At 48.2% G+C, this 24918-nt stretch overlaps 1 protein-coding gene across 2 annotated transcripts in view; it reads right to left on the bottom strand.

Moving 5' to 3' along the window:
- The window catches only part of SLIT3 (slit guidance ligand 3), a 520298-nt gene that overhangs the window by 420493 nt on the left and 74887 nt on the right, over window positions 1-24918 (bottom strand). For both annotated transcript variants that reach the window (XM_054568067.1, XM_054568069.1), the window contains exon 4: window positions 5475-5546. In XM_054568067.1, coding sequence (XP_054424042.1) covers window positions 5475-5546 — 72 coding nt within the window. The remainder of the gene's footprint in view (window positions 1-5474; window positions 5547-24918) is intronic.

Here is a 24918-nt window from a genome sequence, read left to right as displayed (position 1 = left end):
AAAGCTCTGCAACTCCGCTGACCCAAGTGAGCGACAGCAGGCTTAACCCCAGTGGCATTTTTAAAAAGCTGTCAAATACCTCGTAGGACTGAGTGGAAAATAATCGGAGGTGTCTGCCCCATGGTTAGCGCAACTGCCTACTCAGCCTCAGGTTTTCAACTGCCACCGAGCATCTGACCAACTCCGTGGACCTGAATCCAGGAGGCATGCGCCAAAAGCTCATCCTCGGGTGGCAGAGGTAAGTTCCGAAAAAACAGTTGTGAACCACTGCATCCCTCCTCCCCTTTCAAACTCTCTAATCCGGTGAGATGCACAGAGATTTTAATCACTGTTTTCACCTTGTCTCCTACGCCTCCTAAAGAATTTCTACCAACGTTAACTGCTTAACCTCCAAATAACCAGAAATCCTCACTCCCTCTTTCATGTGTAGGTGAAAGAGAAAGCTGGAAGGGGATGCACAGAAAAACCAATCACCCAGAGACCATACACTAGACCATGGTCCAGCCCATCCTCTCCAGATGAGACAACTGAGGGCCAGAGAGGTGAAGCAATATGCCTAAGGCCACACAGTTGTGGCTGGCAGAACCACCATGAGGACCAGGATCTTCCCACCCCAAGTGCTTCCCTCAACCCTCATCTGTTTTGGAGCTTAAATCCTCTGCCAGGTGCTGAAATGTTCATAGCACAGATGGCGATACCAAAGGCCCAGCACAGGCGCCGCTCCATCGGGCAGCACGTGGAAGTTAACCACAGCCTTCCTTCACTGAACTCCTGCCATGTGCTACATTATGTGGTAAAGACGGTCCGTGGGTTCCTCCCACTTATCCACACAACCACACAGAGAAGCACGTTCTCTTATTGTCTGTTTTCTTGATGAAGGACCTGAGACCCACAGAGGCTAAGTCACTCACCCAGTCTCACAGCACACAATTGGCAGCCCCTAAACCCTTTCACTTTAGTGCGATCTCTTACGCTCAGCTCGGGGAAAGGAGCCCGTAGGAAACCTGGAAAGGGTGGAAGCACAGTTCCCACACTTGAGAACCTTATGAGCTACATCAGGATGGGAGGGAGCTCAAGAGTGCCTGTGGCATGACTGAGACCTTGCTGGGCGTTTCGCGGGCCACGGTGACACCGCAATCTCAGGGCACTTCTGTGCTGTAGCACTCGTTCTGTGGCTTGTGCTCAGTGTGCTGGGGGAAGGGAGTGAGAGCACAGACACACCACTAACACATGCGTGAATCGGTGAATCAGGCGGTGCTGGCTCTGAGGGTGTGCGAGAGGAGCAGCCAGCCACAGCCCCACCGAAGCACCTGGCTTTACGACAGGTCTGTGACCAACCCTTTTTAGCCTCACTTGAACTCTCCACGACAGGTAGGATGGCAAAGCGGCATGGCAGAAAACTGAAGGGCTTTGCAGTGACACAGGCACGCATTCCAGTCCCTGCTCCACCGTCTCTGGTTAGATGAATATGGGTAAGGTAGAGGACCCTTCTGAGCTCTGCGAGGAGGTTTACTCTCTCTGTAGGACAGGTGTGCAGGGTCCATCTCAGCGCTGAGGCAGAGTCCGGAGCAATGCTGCTCCTTAGAAACGTGGGCTATATGGGCAAGTAATTTAAATTCTGAGCTCTAGTTTTCTTATCTATGAAGTGGGAGGACTGGGGCAGGGAGATGGTTTTAGTAGAGAAAGTCACAGAATCCAGTGTCAGATTACCTGCATTTGAATCCTGGTTCTGTCACTGTGTAGTTGTATGACACTGGACAAGTTCGAGTTTCACATCTACAGAATAGTAATAATCATAGTACCAACCCTATAGGGTTGTTAGGAGTATCAAATGGGTTGTGTGTGAAGCGCTCAGAACAGCACCGCGCACTCAACCCGTTTGCTATAATCATTACGTTGAAGTGCGGTAGCGAAGGGCCGGAGTACTCGGTTAACGCATGGGAGCGGCAGAGAGTAGATGCTCAGTAAATCTGCGGACATCGGCTGCTTTCAAGTGTGCATCCCTTCTCGCCTCCTGAGAATTGAATTATTCCTTCCTTCAAGAACCCCACTCCCAGGCCCTGCACACCCGCATCCCCAAACACGTTGGATGAGCACATGACCCAGACGACATCACTCATAGGACAGCAGACTCATTGCAACAGTGATTTGCTCTGACAGGAACATGCAGCCGCTTCAGCAATCTACTCTCAGCTCCCTTCTGTGGGACTATCCCCCTGGCACCTCTCACCGGGGTGCTCCGTGGGTACCCTTGGAGTCGTCTGCTTTTGATTGCCATCATGTGTGCAGTTCCAAGGGATGGAGGGAGGGGGCTGAAGTCCCAATGACATCAACAAGGGTCCAGGTGTTCCTAAAGCCACCCACAACCATCACTGGACCCCTCAGGCATATAAATTAATATCTTTCCCCTGTGGGTTAGACTAACTTTAGTTGCATTTCTGTCAATTACTAGTTAGTATTACTATTATAGCAGCAAAGGTTCTCAATAAACATTATTTCTCTTTCCCATCAACACTCAAAACATGTCTAATTACATGTCTGTAGCTTTTCTAAAAGGTTTTTTTGGTTTTTTTTTTTTTTTTTTTTTTTTTGCATAAACACTGAGTTTTTATCTATAGATCTAATGCGAAAGGGTGTGTCTGGAATTGCTGCGTATCCCACACGTGCACGGGGAGCAGACAGCCCCACAGTGTCCGCATTCAGCTTCCCCTGGGAAATGGCTCACTGTGTCTGTGTCTTTCAAAGCAAAGCTGGTGGCATATGTATACACGCTCGTGACTGCACAACTATTGATTTCTAATTTGTACCCCGCTTACTTTCAAAAAGGCCCTGGAGTGGCAGACAAAATAAGACAAAGACACAATAGGGCCATTAAGAAAAATCAAAGATCAAGCCCAGAGAGAAAAAGGGATTGTTGATTATGGCCCAAACCTAGTTTAATATAGCTGCTTCGATTAAAAAAAAAATTATTTTGCTCTTAGCTTTTTGGCTGCCGTTTGGAATGTGTCATGATGGGGCACACAGTGAACTGGCTGTCCTTCGTGCCTTCAGCTCAATGCCCAGTGCAGATGCCAGGCTGGAACAGGCACCGGGAAAGCTTACTAAATAGATGAGTGAGTGAGTGAATGAGTGAATGAATGAATGGCAGATTGAAGAACCCAAGCCCCCTGAGAGCACTGTTCATATCCTTAGGTTTGTTTCTCTCCTCTGTGCATCCGCCCGTGCAGGAGTGCCTACGTAGGCCCCGCTCTGTGGCTGGCAGGGGATTGGGAGGGGGATGGATACCAAAATGAGTCAGACATCGTCCCTGCCTTCCTGGTGCAGTTCTCTGGCTTGAAGAAAAAGCTCGGTGTAATTTATGTCAGTGTTGATAGCAACTCTTAGTTTCTTCATTGCTCCCAGAGAAAGGAGTTTAGAAACTGAGGCTGGGAAGATGGGGATGTAGGAGTAACCATAGTTATCTTGGTGGTTACATTCACACAGCACCTTAAACCCTAGAACACACATGTGCACCATTATCTCATCAGGCACTTACAGCTCCTGCTGAAGGAGGTAGAAGGGGAGGAGGGGGTGTCTCCCTTTTCCCAATGAGCATATTTAGGCCCAGAAGGGAAGGTGACCCTCCCCACTCCTTCAGTTAGAAAGTAGCAGACAGGAGAGTATCCTGGGCTTTCCTATGCCCCCATGCTGCCCGCCTGGGTCTGGCCCCAGCAGCGCAGAGGCAGGTTATCATTGCCTGGGTGCCTCCCCTGCCTGGATCACAGCCCCCCGGCACAGCAAGGGCATCACCTGGCGGCACGGGGAGCAGCTTCAAGATCACGGCTTCCAGGGGTGAGAACCCGCCCACCTGACAGTCTGCAGTGACTGGACCACTCCGACCCCACTCGCCCAAAGCTTCCCGGCAGCCCCAGCCCCAGGCACCTTCTGTGTACCTGGAAAGTGATGACGAAATGACAGATAAGTAGCAGTCTGCACTGTTTAGTTAGGAGCAGGTTGAGAAGGCATAAGGCAGTGCTGGGTGGAGAGATGGCTGTTAGGTGAACAGGTCAGGAACAAACTTTACAGAGGGGAGGAAGTTCAAAATCTGGGTGATTTCACTATTTGCCCATGTGGTATTGCTTGTTCAGCCCTAGACACTCGCTGCACTTCATCCACCCTCATGCCCATCAAGGTGGATTCAGAGTAGAAAAGTAGGAAGGGAGGCGTAATCTTCTCCACATTTGGCAAGTCAGCCAGGTGGCCTGAGCAAAAGAGATGGAATACACAGCAAGAGAGACCTTGACACAGTACTGGTGTGGCCTAGAGAAGGCAAAAGAGGTCGTTGTACCCATGACACAAGCGTCAAAGCTTATGTGTTCTTGTCCCAACAAAGTGCCCTTAAAAATACAGTGATGCATATAGTCTCGCTATGTGTATAAGGACAGATATGGATAGAGATATAGTCTTAATTCAGAACTCATTCTTAAGTGCATACACCGACATGTGTTTCGTATTTCCCAATTTATCCCGGAAACTACATGCACTGTTTGACTGCATAAGTAAGTATTAAAAACACAGCCATGGCGAATGAGAGTGGTGGCCGCCACGCTGGCACTTGCCCAGTAACGTTAGAGTCTTCCCAGCAAGGCTGTGAATTTCACCGCCTGATGGCTAAGCAGCCAGACACGGTGCTGCTCTCCATTCAGAAAGGCAGGCTTTGGGCAACCCAGCTCATCTCAGACGGAGCCCCAGTCAACGCCAGCAGAGCTTCCAGGCTCAAAATCAGGGTGCTGTTCATGGTCAGCACCTGCCTGACACCCACAATACGTGAATCACAATCTCCCTCTTGAAGTGTATCTCCAGCACCTGAGCTTCCAAACTCTCACACTGAATAAACGCACAGAGGCATCTCCAACTCTTCCCTCCTGGTTATATACCCTGGACCCTTTCGGAAGACAAAGCAAAATTCAAGGTGTTTCTTTCTTTTCCCACAAAACCATCGGCCTGCAGACCCAGGGCTCGCCAGCCAGCACTGGGAGGACGCAGGCTGAGGGCAGGGCTGTCCCGGCCAGTGGGAGGTGGCGCCAGCGGGTTTAGTCCGTGCCCGTGCCCTCTGGGTGCCCGGCGGTCTCCTGTGGACACACTCACCTCCAGTACCACTGCCAGGGCATTTCCCTGGTAAGTTCAGACCCAAGTTAAATGGGAGCATTTCCTCCCTCCTTGCAAAGGAAGGATCCACTACCACCACCGCTTGGCCCCACCAGCCATTTTAGGCCGCTGACGCCTGAAGGAAAGGGGCAAGAAAGTCGGGCCTGGAGGGGACAGGGGCCGGGAGCACACAGTGCACGGGATGCCCTGCTCCAAGTCTCCACGAATGAGGCCTAATTGCCCAGTTCCGTGCAGCCCGGGGCTCCATGCACAAAGGCGGCCCCGTTCTCCCTGTTACCACAGCGAGGCGAGACGCCTGGGAGAGAAGACAATTCAACTCTACTCACAGTCTGGTGAGCTTCGGTGTGCTCTGGAAAAGCAGCTCCGGAAGGACTTGGAGCTTATTCTTGTTTAGGCGTCTAAAGAGGGGGGAAAAAAATGAGAGGATGTCATGAGGACATTAAATTGGATCAAGTGTATTATTCACAGACAGCACTTCAATCAATCCACAGGTATTAGGATGGATGCTCAGCACATGCAAGACAAATTCCATCTTGTGGTGCTTGTGGTCAGTCAAGTTGGACATACAGGGTCCGGCACAAATTTGCTCCTTTTTAATTACAAAATCATAATTATGTAATTCTGTAACATAACAACATCACACTCAAGCACACCATATGACATTATAGGTGAAATTTTCAAATTAAAACTATAAATTATTACACCCATATTATCACCCTACCAACCCTACTCAAGCAGGCGTTACTTCTGCCGGACACTGTATAAGACAAAGGTCCCTGGTAAGCAAGGACACAGCATAGTCCTGCCCCTCCCCCATCATGAGCCTAGGAGAGACACCACTAACAGATCACAACATTCTTTCCCATGAGCCCCGGACAAGCCTTTTGGATTTTTCTCACCATGTGTGCCAGATAGCTATAGCCAAGTGACCGAATTGGCATGTGAAATGGATCCCTAAAAAGAAATAAAATACCAGAGGAAATATTTGGGATCCTACATGGTAAGGTGGGAGGGACAGAGAGCAGTTGCTATAGGAACAGGGACGAGGGTGAGGAGGATTACCATGGGTTGGGGGGCCCAGGGGAACCCTTGCCAGCCTGGCTCTTGGGACCAGTGCAGAGCAGGCTCCATCAGGACCTGCATGGGCCCTCGGCACTTTTGCCTTTGTGGGCACCTTCCTCCATTAGAGGAAATTAAATCTTATATTTTACTACTACGTTGATATAAAAACAAATATATTAACATTATATCTTATAACATATACTTTGACCTGAAAGATCACTTTTTTCTTCTAATTTTATAAGAAATTTAAACATTTCATGGGCTCCTGAAAGTACTGGTGGCCCTAGGCACTGTCCCCACTGTGACTAACGAGGCAGTCGGCCCTGGGTCAGGGACCACGGCCTACGTGCACAATGTGGCTGGAGGTAAAACTGAGCCCAGGAGGGATGCCCCAAGTCGGACGGTGGTGACAGAGCCAGCCTCTCCCCTGGGGGTGGTCCACGCTAACGCCACAGAAAAAAAGGCCCTCTAGTTTCGGAGGGACATGAAGCCATTGCCATGGCCCCCACACAGGCTGACCTCCTGCCAAAGGAGGAGACCCTGTTCCAGGCTCACTACCTGGCCACCCTACCCTGGCATCTCTACACAGCCTGATCTGCCAACGCCTAAACCAGTGTCCCCAAACCTCCTGTCCCCAGGACCCTCAGAATCTCCCTCCCCAGAGTCTCCTGGGGGAAGAGAGCAGTTTCTGGCCAGGCTGAATCTCTCCACTTCGAGCGAACTAAGGTGTATATCTGGTCACTCGGGAGAAGTGCCGGGTCCCCCTGGAGAGCTAAGCAAACTGAAGGGGAAAGAGAAGGTGAGCTGCTGCCCCGCTGCACTGAGCAGATGTTATTCCCTGGGTGGGATTTTGCTATTTTCCCCCTTTTATCCCAGGTGATGGCTGAACACTTCTGAAGGACAGGGGACGAAAAGGAGGTCACAAAGGGCAGAGCCTTTGAGAAAAGAGCAGTTAAGAGCTCAAAGCACAAGGCTGCTGTCAGAAGCGAGCCGCTCAACCCCCAGGGCCTCACGCAGGGTGCAGGGCGCAGGGTGCAGCAAGACCGTCCCTGAGGCTCCTGCCTGAAGCGGGACTGGCTGAGCCGCCCTCCCAGCCCGCCAGCAGCGGCCTGGCCCCCACACCTCTGCTTTGTTTATTTGTTTTTTTTAAAGAACTTTAAATTGTAGTCTCCATTTACAGTTTATATTCAGCACTATTTTGTCCTAGTTTCAGGTGTACAGCATAGGGTTTAGATAAACATGCACTTTACAAAGTGTTCGCCTCGATAGTACCAGTGCCAACCTGGCACTATCTAGGGCTCTTTTTAAATTTTTCAAGTTGTGGTGAAAAAAAATCACATACCATAAAGTTAACCATCTTAATCATTTTTAAGTGCACAGTTCAGGAGTGTTAAGTACATTCACATGGTTGTGCAACAGATCTCCAGAACATTTTGGTCGTGCAAGACTGAAATGCTGTCCCCATTACACACGGCCGCTCTCCTCCCCTGTGTCTGGTGGCCGCCCTTCCACCTCCTGTGTCTGTGAATTCGACCAGTGCCCTTTGATCACTCTCAGTGTCTGCTCTTTGTGAGTTGCTGTCACTGAAGTATGAAGAAAGGGGGAGCCCAGAGAGAGGAGGGGGAGGACGAATCTAGTTCCTTACTTAGGGCAATCCCCACACAGTCAGTGGCGAGTCCCCTTAAGTCACGTGCGGGCACTGGTCCTGGAGAAGGCATGGTCCTCTGGCGGGATGGCCAGGGCAGGGCTCAGGTCTGCTTATACCATGTCCTCACTGTGGCACTCGGGGAAAGGCATCTTGCCCGCTGAGCCTCAGTTTTCCATCTGCAAAATAACCCTACTCTCTGGGTGGCCGTAACTCTTGAAGATGCAGGGTATGCAGAAGTGTCTAGCATTGCAGGAGCAGCACGGTGGTGACGATAAAGCTGGTGCGTGTTGGGTCCTTAACTGCATGTCAGCTGCTATGCTACCTGCTGGATGGGCCGGATCTTGGGCAGCAGAGCTCAGAGGTAAAAGTCATTACTATCCACATCTCATGGAGAAGCTGAGCACATTCAGGAGGCCACGGTGTCAGGAAGTGGTAGAGGCAGGGTTTGGACCAGGCGGTCCGCCTACTGAGCCCCGGCTCTGAGCCACTGTGTCACTCGAAGCGTCTCCATGACACAGCTCCCTTCCCCTCTCCTCTCTCACCCCAGCACAGACATCCTTCCACCCTGTGTGTGCTCCCCTCCCTGAAGAGTCTCTCTTGGAGGTCCCCCAGGCCAGAACTGAGTCCCTGTGTGGGTCTGTCTGGGACCACCCTCTATTGTCACAGCTGCATGAAGCCTGGTGACAGTCACACTCAGGCAACCAACACTCCAGTCTAGGCAAAAATCCTAAAATCCGACCGACTGCTGCCTGCGTGCTAAAAGCCCCAAAACCAGAGTGGAAGCTAAAAATAAAGCCAGCTTGGCTCGAGGAAGGGAAGGACTCGTATTCAGTTCTTTGCCGGTATTTGTGGCTGGACAAAAATAAAAACACAACCAAATTTAGCCGTTTGTGCTCTGCCTGCTGCTTTGTAAACCCTGAACGAGGATTCCAGGGTGGCTGCACTGGGCTGGGCTCTGCCCACCCCCTCTCGCCCCCCCCAGCCGCAGGGTCTTTCCATTTCAGCTTGAGCAGGCTGCGTGTAAGTTCTCCGTATCACATGGAGTTACATGCTCCACTCCATTTCCAGTTCCTTCTAGAATTAATCCATGTTTACTCAGTGAGCCAGGCCAGCCTGGAAGGTGTATCTTGAAGAGCCGGTGAAGGTCGCAAGCTGTACAAAGCCACCTCTCCTGTGGCTACTCTATAAAAGCGGCTCCTGAGCAGGGAAGTAGACAGAATGAATGAAGTGTGCCTTCTCCTGAGAGGGGCGCCACCTACTGCTCTGTCACCTGGGCCCAGACGAGGAATTCTCCTGCCCTAATTCAAGCTCAAAACAAATGCGTGATGCCCGGGTGGAGAAGAGAGCCGAAAGGGACCCATGTGAGGACAGACCTGAGGAGGTCAAGAATGGGCCGCAGGCCAGGCTGGCGATGGCAGGCAGCCCCCCGGGCGTCCCAGCTCCCTCTGGGGCCAACACTCTTCCTCAGCTTTCCTGCTGCAGGAACGGGGAGCACCAGGGTCAAGAACCCACTGGCTGGTTGCTTTTAAGCCAAAACTGCGAAGCTTCAAGAAACAGAGGAGGCTTGTGTTTGCAGCACTGCGGATGGCCTTCCCGGAGGTGTGAGAGCTAATTAGAGGTTTATGCCACATTGTTTATGAAATTCATTCACTTATAAATCCATTCAACCATCCAATCATAAACCTACCATTCATCCAACCACTATCTATCCATCCATCCCTCCATCCATCCCTCCATCCATCCATCCATCCATCCATCTCTGCAGTCATTTTTCAATATAAATCTATAAAGATGAGTGAGATTTAACCTCTCCTTGTATCTTCATGAATAAAATGCACATGACTAAGAATGTCAGATACCAGTGGAGGAGACAGACATGAAAACAAAGTTACACTGTGATCCTGGCAGGGAAAGTTACTGTGGGAGTGCAGAGAAGGGGTGGCTAACCCTGAGCTGGGTGACGGGAGACTCCCCAAAGTACTGGTTTGGAGTTTACTTTTGAAGCATCTTTGTGACTACTCAGGAGAAAAGGACAAGGGATCTAGACTTCAAGGGCAGTAAGTGCATGGCCATGGAGGGCTAGGAGACTGAGGAGCATTTGGGGATCAGGCCTGCATCACTAGAATATTAGGTGGCTTGAGAAAGACAAGCGGTGCAGCTGCAGAGCTCGGCAGCAGTCCCGGCACGAGGGCACTGTGGGTCATGGTAGCGGACTTGGCTTGGCTGTTTACCCGGAGTCACAGGGAACCATAGAAAGGGTGTGATCAAGGGAATGATAATCTGGTTTAAATTTTAGAAACTTCTCTTCAGTAGCAGTAAACATGTTTTGAAAGAGGGTGAAATTGGAAGGAAGAAGACCTTAAGAGAGCTCCTGAGTAATCAGTGAGGCCATACGAGGACCCGGCAAGGATGAGAGTGGTACTGGAGGACCGGAGACACATGTGATGTGTCATCTACAGGGTTTTGTGACTGAAAGCATCTGAGAGAGGGAGAGTTATAGAACAGGAGGTGCTAAAAGTGACCCTCAGGACTACTGCCTGGGCAAGTGATCAGTTGAAATTACCAATCATCGCTAAAAGGAATAGAGAAGGGAGGACCACCACGCAGAAGATTCAGGGTTTTTATATCACTGGAGTCTCTCAGGTATGTTCTGACAAACAGTAGCAGTAGTAGTAACAACACGTATTAATCACTTTATCATCTCATTTAATCCCCCAGGGGAACACTTTGAGCTAGTTCTCTTGGTCACCCTAAAAGGAGGAAACAGAGGCCTGAGAAGGGTAAAGCACTTGCTCAAAGTCAATCTTGACCAAACTGATGGTGATGCGATTTGAACTCAGACACCTGATCCTAAACCTGTGCTCTTAACTACCATGGGCAATGATGATATTTAAGGTCACTCTATGGGCTGTCTCAAGTTATAACACAGTATGTCGGTCTTATCTTCCCATTACATCCATAAGGTCCTTGGCAGGGGGAAATCCAGGTACTCTCTGCATGGCATCCCAGCTTCAGCAGACACTGCCCCAGGTGTGCAAGCGGGCCTTCAGTAAGGACCTGTGGATTTCATGAATACACCACAAAGTAGGAATGGCCAATTCAGGGAGCCTGTTGGGAGGTGAACAGGATTCCCAGAGGGCCCACTTGCTTGAGTCTATCTGCAACCTCCAGAATCTTCTTGAAGCCTCGGGTTCCAGATTCACTGGCATTCCTGACGTGCAAGTCATGAACGGAAGGGGGCTCCATGCATCCCCTCACTGGTCAGGGTGGGGTGAAAGGTTTCCAGCACGGCTTGTCAGCAGCAGACCCCAGCGCCACATCACAGCAAGTCCCTCCCTTTTCCCCCAGGGCCTGAGGGACAGAGAAAGTCAAAGTGTACAGATTCCTGAAAGCCACTGGAATTGCTTGCTTTAGTAATGAAATCAATTGGGTCTCCTCCAGGCACTTTCCCAGGCAGCCTGGATGATTTCCTGGTCTACTGGTACTTTTGGAAACACCAACCCATTGAAGCAACAAGGGCCAAATTGACTTTGTCATTCAGAGCAGGAACTCTAGGGCTCCCCTCTCCCTTACCAGGAATGGAGAGGCCCAAGGCTTCCTGTGAGTGTGGGCTCCTGGCTGGAAGCCCCAGGGCTGATGGCAGGCTCCAGGTCAAGGGCAGGACCCAACCGCAGGGCCTCAAATCCCAGCTTGGAGGTGGCACCATCACCCATCAGGATGGACAGATGTCACATCAGAGGACCTCTGTGAGCACAGTTGTAAGAGCAGAGAACCCTGATTTGGGGCTATTTCCACAGTTTCTTGTCATAGCCACGGATAGCTTCATATTTTCTTGGTTTCCTTGCTTGTCAAACAAATCAAATTCAGGGTTTTTCCTTGCTATGCAAACTTGCATAATGTAAATTGAATGTAATCTGATGAGTTCAGTAAGAAACCTGATTTGTGATGGTTGTTGCTTTACACCACTCTCTTCCTCAGAAACAGCCCCTACATGAGTGGGGAGAAAGCCTATGGCTTCCTCACCCATGGCCACTTTTGTTGGGTGACTGGCTCTTGTTTGCCATTGGCATTTCCTTTTTTAAATTTTATTTTTATTTTTTGATTAGTACTTTTGTTGAGATCTAATAGGGCTTCTTCCTAAGAGCACTTCTGGAGCAAGCCACAATTTGTTTTGATGGTTCAGAAGCCAGTTGACCTGAGTCTTGTCTTTCATGGAATTCAGCATTTGCTCAATGACATTTAGGTTGGCTTATGACAATTCTGAAAATCTGTTATTTTTAATCTGCAACTACAAAATGTCCTAGTAGCAATGAAAAACCCTTTATTTTTGACATTTCTGTAGGAGAAACAACTTTGCTATCATAGTCTAAAGCTCTTGCCCCTAAGCAGTTTTTTCCTCATTGAAGTTGTTTAAGAAAGAGGACCCCTTTAAAAAATAACTTTGAGTTTATTTTAGAAACACAGTTCTTGTGTAATAGCAAAACAGGTTCCTCATGAGATATCTGAGAAGGCTGAATGTTTTAACTGCTGCAATGGACTTTGCAGTGTCTCTCACAGACTCAATAAATGCTAGCTGTGGCCACCACCATTAAAATCATATCATCATCCCTAGACGCCCCAGGAGGTCAGGAACATAGGAGGTTTAGTTCTCTTTCATAGATGGCTGCATTGGTCAGCAAGGCTATTGCAGTAGCATATGAACTCCAAAAGCTCATTGGGTTAACACAGTAAACAGAGATTCCACACTCTCATAAAACTCTTGGTTCCATCTTGTAAGATGCCGTAGAGAACTTGTGGCCTCCAAGGCCATAGTACCTGGGGAAGAGAGGGAGGAAGGAGCCACCGGCTAATTTCCTTGACCTACTGGTGATGCATGTTACTTCTGCTCTCTGACTATCGGCTAAAACTACTCGTGTGGCCAAACCTAATTGGAAAGGAAGCTGGGAAATCTACAGGGATACTTGGATATTTGGTGTGAATGATCATAATAACTTGCCTTAACATTAAAGCAATAATAACAATCTCTTTGTTCTTGTTGTTTCTTCCTTTCTTCCTTTTTATCTGTCAACACAGAGCACATATGGTATGCTAAGTGCTGTGTGAGATGTTTTATACACATTATCTCATTTTACCCTAAAGCAATTCTTGAAGTAAACATTGTTATCATCATTATTTTATATTATTTACATAGGCACCCAGAAGGTACAGAACTTGTTCGAAGGCACACTGCTAACAGATAAGGTTTGGGTAGAGTTCTTTCTGACACCACAGTCTGCTCTTTAACACCGTCATCATTCTGCTTCCTTAACCTTTTAGTGCTTGGTTGGCCAGAGGGCCTTACAACAGTCCTAGGAGAAAGGCCAGTAAAAACAAGTGTTTGCCTATTTTATAGCTGTAGAAACTGAGTCAAAGCAGACTAGAAAACTGAACCTGTGCTTCCTTGTCCTTACTGTCCAAAACTCGATTAATGGTCTGACTCCTCTGGTTTCAGAAGAATGCTCCGAAGGCCCCTGGAAAGTACCACCCCCAAAGCAGGGGGTGGGGGGGAGAATCCCGAGCTACCTCTAAGAGCATTTATCTTTGTTCCCCTCTCAAACCCAAAAGGGTCTGTCCATGCAAAGCTTCTCCAAGGCAGTCTCAGTCCTGGCCTGCCCATGCAGGTGACTTTGTTCTGAGATATATATGCAGTTCTGAGGGAGCTCTGGGGTTGCTCAGGACCTCACCTTGCTGGGATCCAACTCAGGATCCAGCGTGAAAAGAAAACAAGGACAATGACCTCTAAATAATCCCTTTTGAACTTTCCCGCACCTCACACTGGACCAATTTTCCTCCAATTACATGGTTGTTAGGGAGAAAGCAGAGCACATCAGTGGCCCAAGCCTGCCTTGCCTCTGACCCCTGTCCCAGCTGCTGCCATATGCCAAATGCGATCCAGAAGATCTTGATTTTCAGGAGGAGAAAAGAAGGTGAGGGAAGAGCGGCAGGAGTCCTTCCTGTGCGGCTGCAGCAGGACACTACTGGCTCTTCAGGGAACGAGCCAAGGTGTCTAAGCATCCTCTTGTTCCAGGACACAAGGCCTAAGTCATTTTTTCCTAAAACATTACAGGGATCCCCAGGACTGTGACCCATAGGCTGCTTTACCTAGGACTGAAGTCATGAGCAGGGGTCTCTCGTGCTCCCCCATTGGACTGTACACGGAACTACATTAGTACACAGAGGATTCAGACTCCAGGAAAATGTGTCCAGGGTGGAAGAAAACATGTTTATGCACGCGTGCAAATGCACATACACAGGCACACCCATCAACATGCACTGCAAACATAATGCACATGCAACTTAATAGAGTCGGGTATATCATCAGAGCTGGTCAGGTCCTTTCTGGACACCAGAGCATTTGGCTGTGGCCAAAGCTCAGATCCCCACAGTAATCTCTTCTCCCACATTTCCTTATGGGGACAACAGGGCAGGCAGCTGTGCAGACTCAAGAGTCAGGCCTGGACCTTTCCTGGACCTTTTCTGAGATATCCTAGTCTCACATCCCCCTCTGCCCCAGGATTTTGCACATACTCCTCCCTTCTCTGGGAATTCTCTTTATCCTGTTCCAGGGAGGCAGCTGCAGAGGTGTTAAGATGAAAGCTGTTTTTTGTTTGTTTGTGTGTTTGTTTGTCTGTCTTATCCTCACCTGAGGATATTTTTTCATTGCTTTTAGAGAGAGAGGAAGGGAGAGAAAGACAAACATCAATGCAAGAGAGATGCATCAATTGGTTGCCTTCCATACATGCCCAAAAAGGGATTGTATGTGCTAGGACCAGAGAATCAAACATGCAACCTAGGCATGTACCCTGACTAGCAACCGAACCCGCAACCTTTTGGTTATGGGATGACGCTCCAACCAACTGAGCCACACCAGCCAGGGTGAGATGAAAGTATTCTGAAGGCAGGGCAGATAGGATTTGATGGTGGACTAGAGGTAAGGTATGGCCGGGAAGGGTATTCAGGCTGACGCTAGCGTTCAGCATCTGAAACTTTGAAACTGTTGTCACTGGAGATGTGGGAAGAGCAGGTCTGGGAGGGCCAGATTTGGAAAGGTTACATTTGATATGCCTATAAACACCAAAGGGTAGACATCACATAGACAACTGGCTGTGTAAATGTGGGCTTTAGTGATAAGACCAGGACAGAGTTGTAGATGATATTTAAAGCCATGAACCTGGACAAGGGCATCATGGGCGATGAAGAAAAGAAGGGAAGAGGAGTAAGGACTGAGTCCTGGGCTGCACTAGAGACCAGAGGTTAGAAGCAGTAGCCACGGACGAGGTGGGAGGAGAAGCAAGAGAGAGTGGAGTTGTGGAAATCAAGTAAGAAAGGGCTCCAAGGAGAGAGGTAGGGAGCAGCTGGTTTGCTGAATGCAGGGTGAGGGTGGCACTGGGTCTAGCAACCTGTCTGTGACCCGGGAAGAGTGGCTTGGTGCAGAGGTAGGCATGGGCTATTCACTGGAGTGGTTCCAGAAAGAGAGGGAGGAGAAAATCAAGGGCAGATAATAATCTTGAGGGGTTTCATTGATAGCCAGCAGAGGATATGGGGTCAAGAAACATTCTGTAGTTTTTATTTTTTAACATGAAGAAAACTGTAACATGTTAATATGCTGTTGAGAGAGACCTGGAAAGCGGGGGGAGGATTTTGAGAGCAAGAACAGCGAATAGGCGATGGGAAACTCCAGGGCACAAGGGATGGCAATGCCTCTGACAAGACCAAAGACAGGTCCTCTGTGGCAACAGCAGGGGAGGCAGAGGTTAGGGGACAGTGTACGACAGAGGCGGTTGTGGGAGTCTGTGAAAGTCTCTTCCAATCCCTGCTACTGTCTCAGAGAAAGAGGAAGTGAGATCTTCGGGAGGGACTGAGGAGGATGAACAAGGTGTCTGATGACTGAGGAGAGAAAGTGAGAAACAGTGGTCTAGGAAAGAGCAGAGAGTGAACCGACTGGGAGCGCCTGGAGGGCTGGCGGGAGGCCGCGAGTCACACTTGACTTGACGCTCGTGATCCTGAATTGTAAGTGAGATTCATCCACATAGGCACATGTTTATTTTCCAGCCACATCAGAGTTGCCTGGGTGCAAACAACCCAAGATTGAACTCTGCCATGGTTAGGGTTTATCCAGGTAAGTGTGATGGAGGAAGATGGGGGCCCGGGAGCTGAGGGAATGGGCTTGTAGCAATTGGGAAAAGGGAAAAGGCAAGGGAGGTTGCTATGGTCTGAATGTCTGCGTTCCCCCCAAATTCTTATGCTGACACCCTATCCCCCAAGGTGACTGTAGCAAGAGGTGGAGCCTTGGGGGGCTGATTAGGACAGGGAAGAAAACCCCTCATGAATGGGGTTAGTGCCTTTATAAAAGAGGCTCCAGACAGCTCCCTTGCCCCTTCTGCCACATGCGGACACAGCAAGAAGATGGCATCTAAGATCCAGAAAGTGGAGGAAGTGGGTTCTTGAAGACAATGCATCTGTTGGCACCCTGATCTTGGACTTCCCAGACTCCAGAACTGTGAGAAATAAGTTTCTGTTGTTTATAAGCAACTGACTCTGTGACATTTTGTTAAAGAAGCCCAAACGGACTAAGATGGAGGTGATAAGGTGGACCTGCGGCTGGGACTTAGGGAAGCCGGGCTGTGTGTAAACCTCACACAGCCCTTCCGGAATCAGGAAGAATCAATGGAGTGGATGAAACGATCCCCAGGATTCCTATTCTATTGTCCTTCTTCTGAGGGCTGGGTGGCTACTTGGATTCTAATCCAGCTCTAAACGAGCTGTGTGTCCTTAAGATGTCCTTAAGATTTAAGCTCCCTATGTCTTGATTTCCTCATTGGAAAAATGGGAATAACGACACCTACTAGAATATCCATTCAAATGAGAAGCACCATGAGAGGATGGATTGCTGTCTGGTTTGTTCACTTCAACTCAGAGCTTAGAATAGTTTCCAGCAACTAGAAGGTGCTGGATAAATATTTGCTGGTTGGCTGGATGCATAAATGAGGTAAAGATGATAAGCTCTGTGAAAACGTAAAGTGCTGCATCAGTTGCTGTGCAATGCTGTCCAAGCACCCGTGCGCCGGCCATTAAAACCAGAGTACCTCGTAAGGAACCTCCCAGAGCACTGTGGTCAGGTTCCTGGAGGGCTGCAATTGCAACAGTGAGGTTCAACACTTTTTTTTTCCCCCACAGTGCTTGACACAGGGTCCTGAGAGTACTGTGTCCAAGGCACACACCAGCTGATTTTGTATAGGGGGTTGGGGGATGCGGGGACAGCCTCTGAGCTGAATGAAGCCAGAGTCAGGGTGAGGGTCTCCATACCACACGGCACATTAGAGTGAGGCTTCTATATCAGCAAAATGAGGAGTGAGAAAAGGAAAAGGCAGAAAGCCCCCAAAGGCCAATTCTTGTCTGTAGTGCCTGGGAATCGGCACAGGAGAGCTATGTTGGGGGAAATGGAGGAGGATTGAGAATTCTTCAGAAATTAGTTTTGCTCTGCCAAACAATCCATAAAGACATGAAGCATGCCTTGAGCAGCTTATGGGTCATGTTCAGTCATTTCTACTAGGAATTAAGAGAAAACTACTTTAGGCCACTAAGGGTTGTTTTCCCTTACAATCCCCAGAACAGCGCAGCGAAGCTGGCTCTAAATTGGAAGGCAAGAGCAGAGCGCACCGGAGGCCTTCCATGTTCTCCAGCCCCTTCCTCTGGGTCTCCAACCCCTTTGACCCACAGGTAGGAAAATGACAGATGCAAATTGAAGGAGAACTACCCTAGCTGGTACATGTCATAGAGGGCAGGTGCGACTCAGCACAAAGTTTCTAGAAGTGTACTGTTTAAAATGGCCCTGTTTGAACCCACTGGCCTTTTCTTTTGTTTTAAGAAAGCTCAAAGGAAAAAAAAAATCAGAAAAGAAAGAAATAAAAAGGCCTGACAGCAAAAGATTCAAACATCCCTAGCCTGTGAATGACAAATTTTCCTTTCATTTCTGTTCTAAACACTCACTCTTGGCCAGCGCTGTTTTCGACAGCATGCCTCTCTGGGTGTTTATCTAGGTATCTAGGTATATGTCTACATACCTATCAACAAAAAGGATCTTTTAAGCCTTCTTGCATGAGCCAAGGAATGTGACCAATTCTCATCTATAACTAATTAGAATTTTACTTTCTCATAGCACTTCCTTCCTGGTTCAGGTCCAAGTTTTGTGGGGTTTTTTCCCCCTTATATTCTTTTTTCTAGAAAAGGAACATAACCTGGACATACTTAGAATGGAGGAGTGGAAAGGGGGCAGAGTGAAAGAGCAAAGGAACACTTTTCAGATTGCATTATTGCTTTGATCTGATTGGATCTCCTTTGGTTAATTCCCTTTTTTGAGTGCTTTTCCAGCATGGGAAGTTTCTCAACCCTCTGGCTCTTACATTTGAACTGAAGTCTGCAGAACAGTTTAAGAGCCTCTGCTCACCTCTCCCACTCCCACTCTGGGCGAGCAGACCCCCATCCCAACCACAGCTTTGAGATCCCATCCAAATTTGTTGGCATCTCAAACTGAACCCCAGATGTTCACTTAGTGAGAAATAAATGAATGGCCCAAGCTGTGGACTGAACCAGTGATCCTCACAAATAGATTCCAGGTGTGTTGGCATCTGGTCTGCTATCTCTCTTTTTCTCTGTGTTACATGCACGCGCATGCGCACGTGTGCACACACACGATACCGATTCTACCCTGAGAAGAATTTGACACCATCTCCAGATGCATAGCTGATGTAGAATGGCCAGGACTAGTTACCTAACGTGAATTACATCTTTTCAATCACAGACAAAGGCAAAGGGCTCCAAACACATCCCTCTTTTGCCCTCAATAATCAAACTCACAGCAACGTTTGGTACTCAAAATCAGCTTAGGCCTGATAGAGCTTAGAATTGCAAAACTATCTTAATTGGCACCAATTTTCATTGTCAACTTTAGCCACATCTTGCACTTCCTATGCAACTCATCTTACAGCAAATTTCACAAGCACCTACCCGGGGCAAACAATGTTGGGAAGCAAAAAGAGAGAAGGCAAGATCTCGGATCCCAACAAATACATAGTACTAGTGAAACAATGTTCAAGTTACTTAATTCGTAAATTGATTAAAAACTTCAATGTTTATTAAGTGCCTATTCTATGTGATGCCCTGGGACACATGACCCAGCAAGACCCTCTCCTTAAGGAGTTTACAGCCAGTGTAGTGGGGGACAAAGATGAGTAAGCACATTGATGACCACGTGCACATGTGATGTGTGCTTAGAGAGAAGGAAATACGGCAAGCTATGGAGGAGTCTTCGTGGCTACATGGAGGAGGCAATATTTGACTACCATCTTTTAAAAAAAGGAGAAATGAGCCAGGGAATGAAAAACAGAGAAAGAATATGTGGTAAGAGGGATGGGACACCACAGAAACAGTCCTTGTTTGATGTGCAGAGTGAAGGATGAAGGACACCTGTTTGGTGGATGAAGCGGGACTCGGCAGGTGCAGGCCATGCCAGGTCTGAGGCACTTGAGAACCAAGATGGTAAGACCGGCACATACAAGAGGAAGTGAGAAGCATGAGCCGGCACACTGGGCTTAGACTGTGAGTAAAGCAGGCAGGGTGAGCCGACTAGGGGCTAGGGATTGTTGAGCAGGCAAGTCTTGAGGGACAGATAGAGAGGAAGGGGTAGGGTCTTCCAGACTCAGAGACAGCAAAGCTATAGGCCAATGCTTTTCCATGACATGTACGTAGATAGCAAGGGGACCATTATGATCCCAATGGTGGAAATATGTAGAGATGAGAATAAAGACTAGCCCCGTGATAAAGCCGCAGGGGTTTATGGGATGCCAGTGTGTCTCCAAATGCAATTACCTTCTTGGGACTTCAGCAGGTAAATGCACAAGCATGTTTATTTCAATCAGTGTATTTTTTTGTGTTTTTCCAGAAAGATGTATAACTTTATGGTCATTACTACTTAAGATGAGGCTAACTAAAAAAGTTAGTTAGCATAAAGACAAACTAAACAAAATGTTAACTAATAATAAGACAGGTATAACACACATTGACCAAACCATGATGAGAGTACAGAAGTCACTGCCATTTGGGGAACCCTGTGTCTCTAAATGGCTGGTCCCTGAAGTTTCTCAAGAAGGATTGGCATGAAGAAAGGACCCCTGTGGGAAGGAAACACAGGCAGTGTGTGCAGGATGAGTTTTTGGGGAAAAACAAGAGTGGATGGTGGGAGAGCATGAAGGAGGCCATTTAGTGAGGCAGTATGTGAGCTGAAGGGGAGCAGAGGTAGGAATGGACAAAAGAAATAGGAAGATGACAAGGTCAAACCTGATGACATTGGGTGAGGCCAATCGTAATAGAGAGAGAACAGAGTGGATTGGTTTATTTCCAATTCTCCCCTCCTCCTCTGCTGTAAAAGCATACACCCAAGACTCTGGCCATGTGTCTTCATAGCATCTGCCATTAAAGTGGCCAGTGTGTATCTCCTGGACCCATCGGTGCTGGGTTTGGCCACGGACCTTGATTTGGCCAACAGAAGGTAGGTGGTATGATGTGAGCAGAGGCTTTAAATGTGCTTCTGTGACTTGCCTTGTTCTCATTTCTTCTTCCATCTTCCATAAGAAAAAGAGGCCTTGGAGAGCCACCAGCCCAAGGAGAAAAAGAAGTCGCATGGAAGATCGGAACCAGTCTACAGCCTGACCCAAGCCCAGCTGAGTGTAGCTGAGATCAGCTGACTTCAGCCAGAGCCAGACAGCCCATCATCTGTAAGCATGGAAAATATTTACTTCTGTAAGACACTGAGATTCTAAGGTCTTTGAATAGAATGGGAAATTGACTAATAGGGAGGAGGAGGAGTTCAGATTCACAACAATCTCCTGATGGGTCCTCCTGCTTCTGCTCTCAACCCTCTACACCCTATTCTCCACTAGAAGCCAGAGCAATCCTTTAAAAACCCACAATAATCAAGTCCTTCTTTTGCTCATAACCCTCCAATGGCTTCCATTTTAAGAACGGTGAAAGTCAATGTTCTTGCAATGGGCCACATGTCCCTACAGGATCTATTCACTACCTCTCTCCTTTACCCCTTAAATTTTACCTCCTTCCTCTCCCACTTTCTCACTCTGCTCCCACCAAGCTTCCCTGATGCTCCTGGGGTGCATCCTCCCCCAGTCCTGTCCTTGCTTTCCTCTTGCTAGAAAACAAGCCCTTCAGATATCCAAGTGGCTAATATCTTCACCTCTTGTCTTAAAGCCTTGGAGTGACTAACGTCGGCTGCCCTGGAAAGTATCCAACTGAACATCTCTTCACGGACGTCCCACAGGCATGTCCACATGGACATCATCCTCTCCCTCCATTCCAGACTTGCTCTTGCCCACATGGCTCCCATTTCAGGGAGTGGCCCTCTCCCATGCCTCACTCCTTTTCACTTGACATTCTTCATGTGCAATCAACCGCTAACTATGAAAATTGCCTCTTGATTATGTCTCCAAACCATTCTCCTCTCCTAACTCCACTGCCACTCCCCTAGTTTAAGCTGCCATGGTCTCCCCCTGCATTAGTGAAAGGGGCTCCCCACTGGCCTTCGTGCCTCCAATCTTGCTCCTCACCCTGCCACTCAATGCTTAAGTCCAACCTCCATATTCCAGGTGGACTGATCTCCCTATTACATTGTTCCCCTGCTGAAGAGCCTTCAAAAGCTCCCCTCTGCCCTCCGATAATCATCAAAACCTCTTCATCCTACTTGTGAAGCTATGTGTCATCTGTCCTCTGTCGCTCCAACTGTGATAAATTTCATTCAGCTCCTGAACATAACCTGCTCTCACCTCTGTGCCCTTGCAAATGTTGTTCCCTTCTCCTCTACTTCTTTAACTCCAATTTAGCCTCTGGGCCTCAGCTGAGCTGACAGAGCATCTTCTAGGAAGCCTGTTTGATCCTCCTCCTCCTCTCTGCTCTTACAGTCCTCTGAAGTTAATTAACTGCACTGTACTTTCCTATTGACTTGCCTCTTTCATTAGAGAGGAAGGGCCATACTGAAAGGTCTCTGTAGATCAGGGTCGGCAAATGTTTTCTGTAAGAGCCAGGTGGTCTTTACTTTAGGCTGTGCAGGCCCTGAGCAGGTCTGTCACAACTGCTCAATTCTGCTGATATAGCGTGAAAGTAGCCTTTAATAAACAATACATAAATACATGGGCATGGCTGTGTTCCAATAAAACTTTATTTACAAAAAATAGTCAGTGGGCCACATTTGGCCCACAGGCTGCAGTTTGCCAACTCTGCTCTGGATTGTCACTGTATCCCTGGGGCTAGAAGAGTACCTTGCACATCAAAGGAGCTCAATAAAGATTTCTTGACTCAGGAAGAAAAGACTGAATGAATATGTGAATAAGTAAATGACACATTTCAAAAGCCAAGCTAACCTTTTTTCTGAAAAACTTCTTCCCTAGAATCAAACTCATGCTCAAGAATTCTGCCTTTTCTTGTTCTCTCATGTCTAAACCCCTGCCTGCACACAGTATTTATTGAGTGCCACTCTTTTAAACACTTTATAATGATTAATCTATTTTATCCTCACAATAACCCCATGAGCTATGAACTATTACCTTCAATTTCCTTAGGAGGAAACCTTGGAGAACTTCCTCAGGAATGGGCTCTGCCTTGCCCCTGGCAGGCCCCTCCTACGCTGGAGACCCTCGCCCTGCCTGCAACCCAGCCCCTTGGTTGGGCTTCCTCCACACCCCTCACTGACTCTGTGGTCGGCCTGACCCTGCACCCCCCTTTGACCTGTTCTGCCCATGCCCATGCACCCAGGCTAGGGTCGGACAGCCCTAATTGAGCTCCACTGGCTGCCTGATCCTCTGATTCCCTTACTCACAGTCTCCAGGCCTGACGCTGCTTGACTCTCCCCCAGGGGTTCCTCTCTCTGCTCTGAGCCCCACTGACCCTTTGAGCTTCATCCTATCACTTTTTTCCTTTCTCATCTTTTTTTTTTTTTTTGCCCTTCAAGGAAGTTTTAATACCAGCTTGACACATTTCAAAGGCCAACACACAATTAATTGTATCTACAACTTGAAAAGTGTGCGAAAAATCCAGAGATGAGAAATGCTGTGATGGAAGCAGTAGCAAGCTCAGTGGTCTTCCTACGGAGATTCGGCCAATTACCGAAAAGGCTTCCTTTGGCTGAAATGCTCACCATTGAATCAGACTCCGGGAAGAACACGCTGTAATGTTAAACCCCAAAGGGCTGCTCTTTGCTCTGAGGCCCTGATTTCATCTGTAATTCCTCGATGATTATCTGAAGTATGTTTCCCTTGAGGATTTAAGGGCTCCCAACAAAAGCAGATCTCTCATTGAGAAGCTGGAGGCAGCACTTTCAGCCTGAGTTTGTTTTTCCCCCTTTTTCCGGACATGGGTCTCTGCCTCTCAGCCTGAACTCAGCAGCCCCCGGCCGCTCATGGGGATGGGCTGAATCTGACTTATGAGCAGGTAGGTATCGCCATGGTGGGATGCTCAGCTTGGATGCTAATTGCTCATTAGCCATCTGGGCATGCTGCGCCTCGGCAAACAGACAAGAGAAAGAATGTCAGCCGCCAATACCTGGGAGTCCAGCTACCGACACACGTGGAAACCATCCAGGGAGACCTCAGGTTCAATCCGCAGCTTGGCCACATATTTATTTCTCACTAAAATAACATCTGGCTTTCATTTTTTGGTGACAACTCGTTTGGACAAGACCTTGAGTAGGTTAAAAAAAATTAGACTTTCCACCCTTCCCCCAGCCTTGGGGAACTAAACTTTGTTTAAGTTCTTTCGTGAGTCAACAGTGTGAATAAGGAACTGGTGTGGGGAACAGCAAGCTCGGGTGTAAACAAGGAGTTATTTGTTTCTTCTTATTAAAAGATGATGACTCTGAGAAATTCACACACTACCCACTTGTATGCAGGGCAGAGTTACTGGGGAGAACACAGAAAATTATAATACCTGAAGCTCCAGGAGTCCACAGCAAAAAGGACCTGGCAATCCTAAGGATCGACTCTGTGGCCAAGGTGGTCCAGGACCCCACTGAAGGATGACTGGATTTCAGATGCACGTGTGAGCTGTGTAGTGACCCAGACATGACACACTGCCACAGACAGTCTGCAGGTCCCAGAAAGAGCTAGTGGCCCCAGCTGCTACAGCCTGGGGTCCCTGGGGGCCCTCACTACAGTATAAGCTCCATGAGGTCGGGGACACTCTCTCTTTGTTCTTTACTGGAGCCTCAACACCTAGCAGAGCATCTGTTTGTAGCAGGTGTGCACAAGTGTTTGTTGCATGAATGAGCACATGAAGACAATACAATACACAGGTTTAATTGTGATTCCAGCCCCTACCTGTGACTGCATCTCTTCCAATGTATACCCAGAATATTTCCCATAATCCCAAGGGGAGGGAGGTCACCAGCCATATGGTAAACAAGGCTTCTTGAGACAGACAGACAAGATTCCTTACTCATGGACCCCTCTAGGGCAGAGCCAGAATGAGAGCTCCTGTTCCCTGGTTCTCCAGGGTGGGGCAGTTCTGGGGAGGAACTAGATGGGGTTGCATAGGCAGTGAGACTTTGGCGTCTCACATCCAAACCTGAAATGTCATTCAGTGCCTACTGTGTACAGAGGACACAGTGCTAAGTGTTTTGGAGATTTCAAAGAGAAGGAAAGGAGGGAGATAGTATTTCCTCTTGGACTCTCAGAGATCTTCTCAGAGGCCATGCTCTCTTCTACCACAGACTATTTGCACATGTTGTTCAATTATTGTGTGCATACCCTTGGTACTTCCCTGCCTTCTTTTAAGTAGCTTCCAATCTTTGCTCCATCATTTCTACCTCAGGAAATCCTTCACTGGACTAGGCCAGACCTCCCCCATATGCCCTTTTGCAACCAGGTACTCCTTCTGCATGGCACTTATTATAACTATAATTTTCTTTTTCTGTGTGTGATTATTTGATTAGCATATCTCTTATACTGCCTGCATTGTCCAAT

This window comes from Pteronotus mesoamericanus, unplaced genomic scaffold, assembly GCF_021234165.1.
Source record: "Pteronotus mesoamericanus isolate MK-2021 breed Mesoamerican mustached bat unplaced genomic scaffold, CSHL_Meso_final contig_2, whole genome shotgun sequence".
Lineage (NCBI taxonomy): Eukaryota > Metazoa > Chordata > Mammalia > Chiroptera > Mormoopidae > Pteronotus > Pteronotus mesoamericanus.
This window is presented reverse-complemented; position numbering and strand designations above follow the sequence as displayed.